The sequence below is a fragment of the Anastrepha obliqua genome, chromosome 2 (genome assembly GCF_027943255.1).
Source record: "Anastrepha obliqua isolate idAnaObli1 chromosome 2, idAnaObli1_1.0, whole genome shotgun sequence".
In the NCBI taxonomy this organism is placed as follows: domain Eukaryota; kingdom Metazoa; phylum Arthropoda; class Insecta; order Diptera; family Tephritidae; genus Anastrepha; species Anastrepha obliqua.
The window spans coordinates 91,933,842-91,946,364 of record NC_072893.1 but is presented as its reverse complement, the minus strand read 5'-3'; the positions used below and the strand labels follow the sequence as shown (position 1 = coordinate 91,946,364).

Here is a 12,523-nt window from a genome sequence, read left to right as displayed (position 1 = left end):
CCTATGAGCGAAAAAATTAAGAAAAAATAAGTAAAAAATAGAATTTAATTTTCAAAAGTGTATACAAAAATTAATTTTTGTAATTAAGAATTCATTCTAGTTCAATCGCTAGTCTTAAATATGAAGATTAAAATGTCGTTTGGTTTTTCGATTTCAGATAAGCCAAACAGCCGCAATCTTGGTCACCGTCAAGCACCTCTTTTACTTTATGTCTTCTTGTCGGCCACTATAACTTTTATTCTATTATATATTTTGTCTTCAAAAAATTTGTAAAGCTCATTTAAATGTTACTAAAGATTATGTGAACACAATGAGATTTATTATTTTGATCGTTTGCCCGTTAAAAATTATTGAATAACCCGAAAAAAAAACAGACGAGAAACTAGAGGACCCCCTTAAGGTATGGCAGGCCCGCAATGACCACACCGCCGTCTCGAAACGTTCATTAATCGCTGCCTGCGCCGCATAATTCAAATTATCTGGTCTCGAACTGTATCTAACACCAAATTACAGAGAAAGGCAAATCAATCCGACGTGGTGACTAAAATCCGCACAAGGAAATGGCAATGGATTGGCCACACCCAGAAGAAGAGTGACAACATCGCCAAATTGGCGTTGCGATGGAGGCTTTTCCAACAGACATCACGAAATGTATGCAGTACACGAACCATCTGGCGTCGTTCAGGGAAGGGTGAAATGAGTTCATTGAATACGACCTGGAATGAACTTAGAGCGCTTGCACAAAACCGTGTTCGAAAGCGACGAGGGGCTGTTGGCGACCTATGCTCCAACTAGGAGTTTAAGGATCTTATATATTATGGCGAATATCGAACAAGCCATTTTTGAGATAGAGCCAGGAGCCGTCACCAATAACTAGGGAAACTGTGCCACGTGAATGAAAGCGTGATCCATAAATTATGAATAAGATAAATGAAAAAAGAAATATGATTTTTGCAATTGAATTTTGGAAATAGAAAAAAAAAAACTATATGGACAAACCTGCATTATTTAATTTTTAATGTCTCTAGTGGACACCGAACCTATAACTAACTGAAAGGTTGTCACGCATAAATCACTTGGATATGGCCTACCCCCTTGCAATCGTTTATCGTTGCACAGTAAAAGTCGAAGAGCTGAAAAAAATAAGTAAATATAGTAAATAAAAATATTATTTTTGCTGAAAGGCGAACCAAACACATGTCGGGTGTTTATACATATTTCTGCCTGCTGCATTTCAGATAAAATCAAATTCCCTACATCGCTAATCTGCACTGGAGCACTTAATACCAATCAACACGCATCCATTGGAAGGCAGTGAACACCAGAGGGACAAAAATAAACGATAAGAAATGTGAAAATTTTAGCAACTCACAATGTTCGCGTAGATACGAAGGCCGCATCGTCGTTTATTAGAGATTTTTGTATGGATATTCATTAAAATGTGCATGCAAATAGACACGGTTGTCCACAGTTTGAAAATCGGCTGAATGTTCATACATACATACCTGCATATGTATATATGTATATTTACTCGTATACGAATCTTAAAGTGTTCAATGTGCATTCGTACTACGCTGTCGTATATACGCTTGAGTTAAGATAAACTCGTATGTGCGTACATTTCATAATACACTTACATATGTATCTATTTTGTGCTTGACTAAATTTGAGGCAGCATAAAAGACCTATGTATAAGTTGGAGCATCATTATAATTCACATACAGATAGTTGAACTTAGGCTCACATATGTATATTTATCTAAGTACATACCCTGCAGGAACATCTCGAACTGGTGCCTTTTTAGTGAATAGGACATCTTTTCTGATCGAGGAACGTGAATTTGTTTTTAATCAAATTTCCTTAATGAAAATTCATACCGTCGTCGAAAACCTGATTCACTGTTGTTTAAAATTTGATTTTAAACTGAAATATTACGAGGGGTGCCTTTTATATTTCGGGATTAGAGAACAAAAACAAAACGTTCTGAGTACGTAGAAGCCAAAAAATGTCAAACTTTGCGATACAGCTGTCAGTTGCCAGATTGCAACACCAGGGTTGCCAAATCCCGACATATAAAAGGCACCCCTCGTATTTCCCTCTTCCGGCAGTATTAGCAAGTTTTTCGTCGAAAAGAGCCTGAGCACAAAGCTCTATGCCACCTTGCGGTTTGCAATGTGGATGCGAATGTATCCATATATATACATATGTATATATTTTGAAGGACTTTTTCCTGAATTTGAATATTTATTAAAAAATAAAAATATATTATTTTACTCAAAGTACTTTCTCTCAGAAGCTCATTTTTTTTGGAACTGCGGTGCTACTGAAACCAGCTATAAAGTCTGTCCAAAAATCCGCGCAGAAGACTCCAGGAAACTTAGCTATCCTGATATCATTAGGACTATAAGACTAGCTGTTCTACCCAAATATTTCTCTACGTAAATATTCCCATGGTATGGAAAGGTTGAGGAACTCCTCGTAGAAGAGATGCATAAGGGATGTTGATCCAAACCAAAATTCGAAGTATTGTGCATCCGAGGAAGCTGTCAACTGTTTGCGTGGATCCGTCCAGAATTGTTCGGCTGGGAAGAGTTAGGATCATATGACATAACATGGGCAATATACCGTATGTGCATATTACGACTCTGTAACTACCATGAGCAAGGGTGAAACAACGAGGCTCCTCATCATCACCCAAAACAGGCGTCTGTGTACACACTTGTGGAGAGTACTTAGATGGAAGGAGCCCAAAACTGGGAAACTTAACAATGGGCATCAACGATCACTCAAAAAAATGTATCAAGGGGAGCAACTGTAGTATATCCTATAGATTCGACACGATTCTCGTCCACTTACAGACTATTGCAACAGAGAAGCTGTACTTGCAGTGACATCGGGATAAAAATATCCGCAGAACTTGCGAAAGGCTCAGCTAAAGAAGCAGGTAGCAATCAAGCCAAGTTCAACATTCGTTCGAAAGCGCTGTCACTGTAGACGTCTCCCTGCTAAGTAATATCATGTAAGTGAAAGAATCGGTCATGACTCTATCTCGCGATATGTCACATGATGATCTTGCGTTATCACTTTACGTAAAGTGTCGATTGTTTCGGGAAGAAAAAGCGGTTTTGGGCGTCTTTCTCGAAATTCATGCTGCAATGATCGACGGTCACGTTAGAACTCTTGTTATCAGCGTCTCACAATGGCTAAGTGTGGTGCTTCAACGCAAAATGTCAGAGTAAGTTGATCAATCCTGTCTCGATAATCTACTTCGAAAGTCCTAATAAACCATCGCACAAAAATTTTCACGAGTTAATTCCTTCTTTTGAGCGAGATACATTTTTCAACTCACTGAAAAAGAACAAATAAAGCTCGTAAGTGGAAACGGTGTATGGAAGGGAACGCTAAAATCTATCAAATTTTTCGATAAAAATATCGAGTTAGAGCTCATCACACGTAGTGTTGGAAAGGTGACCTTATTAAAAGGTAACCCTAGTATCTATTAAAAAAATGGTATGGCGCAAATTAACATTATTAACACTTTTCTGTAGACTGAAACTTGGAATATTTCTTTCATACAGACTGTTGGACCTACGATTGCCCGTTCTCGGTTATTAACAGGCCGAGATAAAGTTTTCGAAAACAATTTTTTTTAATATCGAAAATAAATACTTGATAAAATAGTGGCTAATTATGTAATGCACTTTTAATCGTCGTATTGCATTCTTAGAAATATGCAGTTTTACAATCTTGGGAGAACCTCAAAATGAAAAAAAAACACCTTTTATTTTTTTTTAGCAAGTTTCGGAAATAATTAGGTCAGTAAAAATGTGCGACTATTAATTATGCATATTATTTGGAAAAACGTAATTATTTTAACCCAAACATTTTAATTTTGAAACTGCAATATAGGCAAAAAGCGTTTCACCCTTTACTGCATAAATTAATAAAGAGTTTAAGAAAAATGGCAGAAATAGCTTTATTTAATTATCAATAAGACATATTAAAAGAAAAATAATAAAAAAGTTTAAAATTTTTTTTTTTCGGAATCATATATAAAAGTTGGTTGTTTTTGTCAAGGATTAGTTACGTTTTACTCTGTTATGGTTTTTTGAAAATGAATCACTTGGACCTAATTCTGCTTTTTCACTCACTGGCACAAAAGTGAGGTTATTTCGAAATGTCATAAAATCAGAGACAATCATTTTGCGTTTTACTTTTGCTAAATATATATTTGATAGATTAAAATAGTTTGAATTGTTTTATAACGCTTAATTTGGAAATAAAATTGCATTTAAACTGCAATACCATATATGGGCTCATATGCGGTAAAGCGTTAACGGTTAATATCTCTTAAAATCGTTACTTGAGGAAAAATAAAAATGTAAACAATTTCTTGTAATGGAAACTAACAAAAATGATTTCATATAAACTAAGTAAGCGTAAACTTAATCATCCAATTTGTTTTTTGAATCAGTTTTTGTACTGAATAAAAATAAAAGATTTTGAGTGATGGAAATCTTTATTTTGACTTGCATGTTTGTATACTGCAGCTGTCTCGTTCACAAGTGTCAAACAAGAAAAATTATAAATCTTCCCATAGGATAATTAATTTTGCGCCACCTTGTATATAAACAACTACATTTGTTTTAAAGAATTAAAAGTAAAATATTTCATATTTATTTGGTGGTGTTCATTGTGCAGAGTTGATACAAAAATTTTGTCTAAGGAAAATTTTGTTTCATTCTCCATTCTGTCCAAGGAAAGCTCTTTCTGTGTCAGGTAAGTTAACGCAAAATGTACGAGCTATTGATTTAAAATTATTTAAATAGAGGTCTATAAACCTATCGATTACGATATAACAGAATCAGTCCAAAATAATCTGCAAGGTTGCATTAGCTTCCTTTGATGATGGAGAAGCAACTCGATATCACTACAGGGGTTACAATCATAAGCACCCAGAGTGTGGCATAATAAACATTCGCTAGTATGGGGACACAAAGTCTTAACAATGGAAAGCAAAAAAATAAATAAATCGTCTACCTAGATAGTCTGTACCGGAATGTAAAGGCAATGCATGCTGGCTTAACAAATAACATACCCATGTGCGTACATACTTATGGAATATGCTTGCATCAACTGGCATATGTGTGTGCATCAAGGCATGTGTGTATGAACTATTCATATCTGTGGACTTTGAAAATGAAAGTAGTGGCTTGTTTACGAACTGGCGGCGATTTATTCTACATCCACTGCAGTGATTTCTTAATCTGACTGACCGCACTCGGTGTACCTACTCGTATACATACATGCGGATGTTAATACGAATAATGTACAAATGGCAAATACTTATAATATGTTCACATATAAGTAGATGATCTACTTTTTCGCGTTTAACTCAAAATCCGTAATTAAAAAGCACGATTTCCCATACAAAATTTCTCTCCCAAAATCTGAGATTATAAAATAATTTCAATTTATTTGATTTGTTTGATGATTGATGATGATTACGAATGTAAGAGGAAAAATCAAAATAAAAACTAAATGAAATGTATGCCGGCAAAGCAAACAGGTCTGTAAACATAATTCTAATCACATTTTTGTTAAATATTATTAATAAGGGATTCATTTTACAGAAAAAAGCGAGTGTCCATAAAAGTTTCGACCTCTTGTTACTTACTTTAAAATATAATATCGATTTTCGAATGCGTATTACTGCCATAATTTTTTGCCACCTCAGTAAACGTCGCATACGGATTTCCTCCAACTGTTTATTATTAGCAGATAAATGCGCAATTAAATTCGCTATTCCTTGTCCTTGTTTTTCTTCATATCATTAATAATAATTAAAGAAAACAAAAACATCGAAATATTCCACCAAAATAATTTTTATGAAGAAAAACCTCTCAAAGCAGTATTGACAGCTGATTGTAGATTTTGGAGGTAATCTGCCATATGTGAACGGGTAGATTAATTTGGTGGATTTATAGGTGATTAATGCATATGTGAACGTATTATGAGATACATATATGTATGTGCATGTGCGTGGCATGCAATCTCGTGTAAAAATAATAATTATGTACTTAGGTTCAAATGCTTTTGTATGTACAATTTTTTTGTCACCGAAATTATCTACATAGAAATACTTAATGCTTGTAATTGAAGGATAGCATAATAAGGTTGTTCAAAAGCAAAAAAATAAAACCATAAAAATGGCAACGCTGTTATATTTCTATGGTTTTTTTATTTGGCTTTTGGGTTGTGTCTTTCAGCTTTTTGTGATAGCTGATAAATTTGTGTGTTTTTGGCATTCCAACGATAATTCACCCTTTCACCAATGACGGTAACAGTTCGGGTAATGCATTTTATTTTTTTAAATGTCACTTCAGTTATCCAAACCATGGCTCAGAATGTAATTTGACTGTTAAAACTGCATTACCGCAGCAGTTTATTGTCAATGAATGGGACATCAATAGAAAGTCTTGAGAGGCGCCTCAAGCGTATCAACTTATTTCAATCGGTTTTTTCAACAGCATTACCATGAAAAAAAATATATATACCAGGAATCACTAAAAATTTTGGAACAGGATTTTAAAATTAATTTAATGAAAACGAATTCAGCAAATAATCCGAAGTTTCGCTTTCTATCCAATGCAATAGAATGGGATGGAACTGTGAATGACCGGAAAGATGGTGATCATATGTCGTCCCCATAGATTCGTCTTATCAAGACTACCAGACCAGACTTATCAGACTTTTTCAGTAAACATTTCGTTGTTTTGCTCCAACTTGTTTTGTTTTGGAGTGTCAGTACTGTTTTATACTTCAGCAAAGTTAGGAAGGCGTTATGAGCAAGAATTTTTTTCCTTTAAAAGAGCGCCTGTTTCCAAATGCAGGATTCAATGTCAATATTGTGACCGGATTGTGAATGCAATAAACTGGATTCGAACATGTATTCTGTGGATTATTGAAAATGAGATTGACAGTTCCGAAACGTTTTTACTTATAAGCCCATGGAAAGAAGTTTTTGGATCAAAATACGCCAGAGCTTAATGGTAGGGTTTCTGAAGTTTATGATTTTGTTTCCATTCCATTGTTCGCTCGCGACTGCATTCCAAGTTTTTGAGTGTTTCTAACAAATACCTACATATGGGAATTAGAAAGAAATGTCCGACAACTGGATGCAAAAATAGTTACAATAATAAAAAATCTGTGTGTTTGTTTGGAATCTCGAGGGTCGAAAATATCCGTAAACCGTGAGTGCCTGTCGTCTGTGGTCAAAGCGTTGGTTGGTTTCCTTTTGCTATATTTTAGTCATCCTTTGAGTTTATTTAATTTGGATGTTATTTATTTCCACATCCTTTTTTCCAGTTGATTTCTCCTCCACATTAACTTTTAGCTACAGAGCCAGATCTTAAGTTTTTTGCAATAGCGGTCGCTGCTCGGCAGACAATTTCAAACCTGCGAATGTATTTAAAACTCTAGGTCGTTCCATTCGTGGAAAGACATCAAAACATAAATTCAAAATATAATAGTTACAGAGTGACACTGATTAAATACTGCTCTACCGATCCAATCATTATACATTATGCTGGCCACAGCCGGAAAACAAATCGGAACAATCGGTTCAAACTCATTTTGCCACACACGTATGAATTTGTTGATGATTTTGGTTTCACGCTGTTCGTTGCTGAGTGAACATGGAAACGTAACGAAATTATTGTCATGTATGGTATTTATTTGCGCTTGAATAGAAGGGTAGAGTATTAACTTTACATTTCTTCTTTATATTCATAGCTCTTATTTCTCCACAAAGATGGCTAGCTTTTGGACAAATCTTTAAGTTCTTCAATAATGTACTTATTTATTTATTAAAAATATAAGTACTCATAATGTAAATGTAATAAAGTAGATAAGGCTATGGGTCTGCCTCAATAAATGTTTTGCTTAATGTTGCCATCTGTCCGCTTATGTGCAGACTTCAAAATTTCGAAAGAAATTAAAAATGTTTGTCAATTTTTGATCGGTTTGTCAACTGCGCTACACACGCGCCAATCTGTTGAACACTCTACCGATTGGTAGGATTTGTTTTCCGTTTGTAGCCTTAATACATTTTTTTTTGTTTTTGAAAAAGTATATTTTAAGTTGCTTAAACGCACTAAAAATATTTCACCTTAAAAACTATATACCGAAATTTTCAACATTGAATAAATATCAAAATTAATTATTTTTTTCAACCCTTTTCATATAAACTAATTTTCAGAAATATCGACGACAATGTTTAAATTACTTGAAGTCGTTAACATTCCATTTAAACAAGCCTGTTAGAGGAAAAATAAAAATGTGCAAATGTGTTCCAAGGGTCTGAAAAGTTTAAATACAAAAACAACAAGACAATTGTAACCGTAGCAATAAACGTCGGGGAGTGGCTAGTCTCCCATATTTAATTATTTTGCTATTGTACATTTATTCTGTGACATAATTTGTCATGAGCTGTTTTAGTTTTAAACACTTACTTTTATGTACATATCTATAATACAAAAATGAATCGCAAAATGTGTTGGTAAGCGCATAACTCAACAACGCATGGACCAATCTTAACAATTCTGTTTTTAAAATGTTCCTTGAAGTCTAAAGATGGTTTTTACGGCGAGAAAAATTTGAATAATTTCCGGGAAAACCCTAAAACAGCCCTTTTCTTTTTCCCATAGAAATATAGCGCGTTCGTGTGTGTGTTCGCGTTGGAGGATCTAATGCCTTCACACAAAAGTGATAATATCGTGAACCCGACCAAATTGAAAAGTAAAAAAAATGTTAGAGCTATAGATTTGATTGGCCTCGCAATATTCTTTCTTTTCTTTTAGTTTAGAACCAGTTAAAGAATGATTTCATTCACAAACAATAAATAAAAATAGTTAAGTAAATTCTAAGAATAATCATGCAGGGCTGAACAAATCCAAACATATTTAAAGAATAACAACAGATAAACATATAATAATTTAGAACAAAAGACAAACATATTTTAAGAAGAACATTATTAATTAATTTAGAAAGCCCATGTTTCTCACATGGTCAATTGTATGTTGCCTGTTCCCGTGTTGGAAAACCATCAGATTTGTTTGTATATTCACCAGGTAATCAAACAAAAAAAGAACTACAATAAAAATAAAACAGATTTTCGTTAATAATTATGATTCATTTGATTTACAATAAAGCGATTACTGAAAATACTTATACACGTTTTATTTCATTACTCTTTATTATATCGGTTATTAACCCTATGTTAATAATAATAAATAATTAATTATCTCTATGTTTTGCCATTGAAGCGCCCACTTTATAAATATTTGTCACCTAATGGTTAATGGTAGTAAAGGGTTAAGGTATGGCCTTTTAGCACTGCGGCCATATTGATCCATTGTGCACCCTATGCTGTCTATTGACTGTTAAATATGCTTATGAATTGTACCAGCTCCTTCTGAGTGAGTGATTGAAGGTCTTCATCTGTAAGCATGAACTTGTTTAAAAACCTTTTCCTTCTATGCGTTAACCCCGGACATTCGATAATGACATGTTCTATAGACTCCTCATCTTCGCAGCAGAATCTGCAGGTGCTGGTGTTAGTTATGCCTAATTTATGTAAGTGTTTGTTGCAGGTGAAGTGACCCGTGAGGGCGCGTGTGAGAGTGCGAATGCTCTTTTTGTTTAACGTGAGGGCCATGTTAGCTCTTTTAGCGTTGAAACTTAGGAACTTTTTGGAGTGTCTAAGACCCTCTACGTTATTCCAATGCTGATTTAATAGAGTTTTGGCCCAGTATTTTACTTTTTGTTTTCGGCTGTTTTTGTTGAATCCAAACATGGGACTAGGTCCGATGAAGTTTACATCTGCCCCTTTTTTGCCTTGAAAGTCTGCCTTTTTGTTGCCGTCATATCCCTCATGTCCTGGTACCCAAATTAATGAGACATTGTTTTTGGATGCCAGGTTATTGAGTGCCTTGTGGCATTCTAAGAGAGTTTTTAAGTTGTAGGTATAGCTATCTAAAGCTTTTAGAACTGATTGACTGTGCGAGAGTATTTTAATCTTTACTCTCTTGTGGTTTCTATGTTGCATGATGTATGCTGCTTCCATTATTGCGTATAATTCCGCTTGGAAGATGGTGGTGTCCCTGGTGAGAGTGAATGATTTGTGGATTCTGGGCCCCACTACTCCTACTCCTACACCATAAGGTGTTTTTTATCCATCAGTGTACCATTTTTGTGAGTCATCATTCATCCATTTCGGGTTTGTTTTCCACTCGATCCCCTCAGGAAAGGTAACTGTGTATCCTTTTGTGAAACAGAGGGTTGAGTCAATGTGATCTGAAACTTGAGCCATGCTTATGGTGCTTTTGATTTTATTTAGGATACTTAGGTGACCGGTAAGGTTGCCTAATTTGAAATTTTATTTCATGTGTAGCATGAGTGCTTGCGTAGCTGCTTCCTCTTGGATTGCTATATGAAGTGGTGGGAGATTAAGGGGTGCTTCCATGCCAGCTGTTGGGGCAGTTTTCATAGCCCCTGTGATGCATAGGCAAGCAAGCCTTTGTACTTTTCCCAGTTTGGTGATCGCTGTTTGTTGGATAGATTTGCTCCACCATACATGTGCCCCATACAGTATGATTGGTCTAACCATCTGGGTGTATATCCAGAGGGCCATGCTAGGGCTGAGGCCCCAGGATCTTCCTAGTAAAATATTTGTCACCTAGGTCCCCACTATCCCTTTAGATTATTTTTCAATCAGGTTTGAACCTTAAGTTCCCCTCTTAGTTTGAAGGCCTCTGGCAAACATCCCAGTCGGGGTTTTTAGTGGGCCCCAAAAGGGTGGCCAAAGTTCGTGGAAGCGAAGATACTTAGGTCACCCGAGCTGACCCTTTTCTTTAATTCTCCTGAACAGAACCGTGAGCATGATGATAATCTATTTGGCGATGATTCGAAATCTATTTGGCAGAACGAAGTCTGTCGGGTCCGCTAGTATTAAGAAAAATACCAGTCTAACGGTTAGACGCGATAGAAGTTGAACCTTTGCGGTTTTTTTAGTTTTATTTTCTTTTTGTTTTTTTTTTCTGTCGATATTCACGACACTTTTCTGCATTATTTTTCGGCATAATTGCGGTAAATATTTAAAAATGAAAATATTTACGAATATAAAAATACGGACGCAATACAGCACACGCGGTTGCTATTATGAGCATCGTAACGCGTATATTGCACAGACGTACTAACATACACACAAACATTCGTAGGACGCTTGGTCTAAGCAAGTATTAGATAGTGTAGTATAGGTATACATAATGCCTTCTCGCTCACCGTGGCTCCGTAATACGCAGGAGCGCACACATACGTACTAGCATACATACAAACATACATACGTATGACGCTTGAACTAAACACCAAAGCAAGTAATAGGCAGTGTAGTATACATACTACAATACTCACTATACTAGCGTGGCTCAGCAGTACGCAGCCACCCACATATACGTATATCAACATATAACGCTTCGTAGCCAAGAGTGGGGAGGCTACGAAGCACCGCACAAAGAGGAGACGGAAAATAGGGAACGCCGTATAACTGTGTTCTATCTCATTCTCTCGCAGGCTATATACTATAAGATCTATATGTATGTCTCTTTTTAGTGTCGCTTTTTCGTTTCATCGAGTCTCAAATCACTCCCAACGATTCTAAAGAAGTTTTCCCTTCAATAAAAAACAATAATCGCACTTGCATATACTGCTCCACAGCAGAATCATGACAAATCGAGAAGAATTCAGAGCAATAGTTTTGTATGCTGTACTCGTATATGTACATATGTACTATATGTATATGACCGCAAATATCGGTGAATGGTTGTACAAGTAAATAAAATGGAATGTTGTGGCTTTGTTTGTTATCGTAGAGTTGCTGATAACTTCAAACATTTACATACATATATATATGTATGTATGAACTTGTCGAGACCTGAGGACAATATACTATATCATATACATACATGTACATATATGTATACTTGTATGAGTGTGTACAAATAGTAACTCTGCAGTCAAACCAATTAAGTAGCTCTGGACTATCTCACTAACAGTTTGCTTAGTAGCTGAAGTAGTTCGCCTTTAAAGTTTTGCAGTGCTATGCCACCAATTCATACTTTAAAAAGATGGCGATATTCTACGAAATGTCAATTGTCAACCTTTGCATCAGCATTTTATTATTTAGCGAAACGAGACACCAAAATTATGGAATATGTTTTTTCAATAGCGGTTGTTTGTCGGCTGGCAATGGTAAGGTTCCGTGAGCATTTCTGCCATCAAAAAGCTCCTCATAAAAAACCATATGTAGGTATGTCATTCGGAGGCGGGGTAAGACGTTAGGTCTCTTTGTGAAACGTAAAAACGAACACCACAAATCGGGGGAGGAGCCCGGTCTCGTCCAAACGCTCAACAAAGGATGTACTAGCTAATGGCATATGTCCTACAAGGAAGCTATGGCGAACTC

General features: G+C 35.6%; 1 protein-coding gene across 1 annotated transcript in view; it reads left to right on the top strand.

The window, feature by feature from the left end:
* Positions 1-3,056: 3,056 nt before the first annotated feature.
* LOC129238267 (E3 ubiquitin-protein ligase highwire-like) overlaps positions 3,057-12,523 on the top strand; it is a 50,124-nt gene continuing 40,657 nt past the window's right edge. Inside the window, exon 1 of the mRNA XM_054873306.1 lies at positions 3,057-3,235. Coding sequence (XP_054729281.1) covers positions 3,057-3,235 — 179 coding nt within the window. The remainder of the gene's footprint in view (positions 3,236-12,523) is intronic.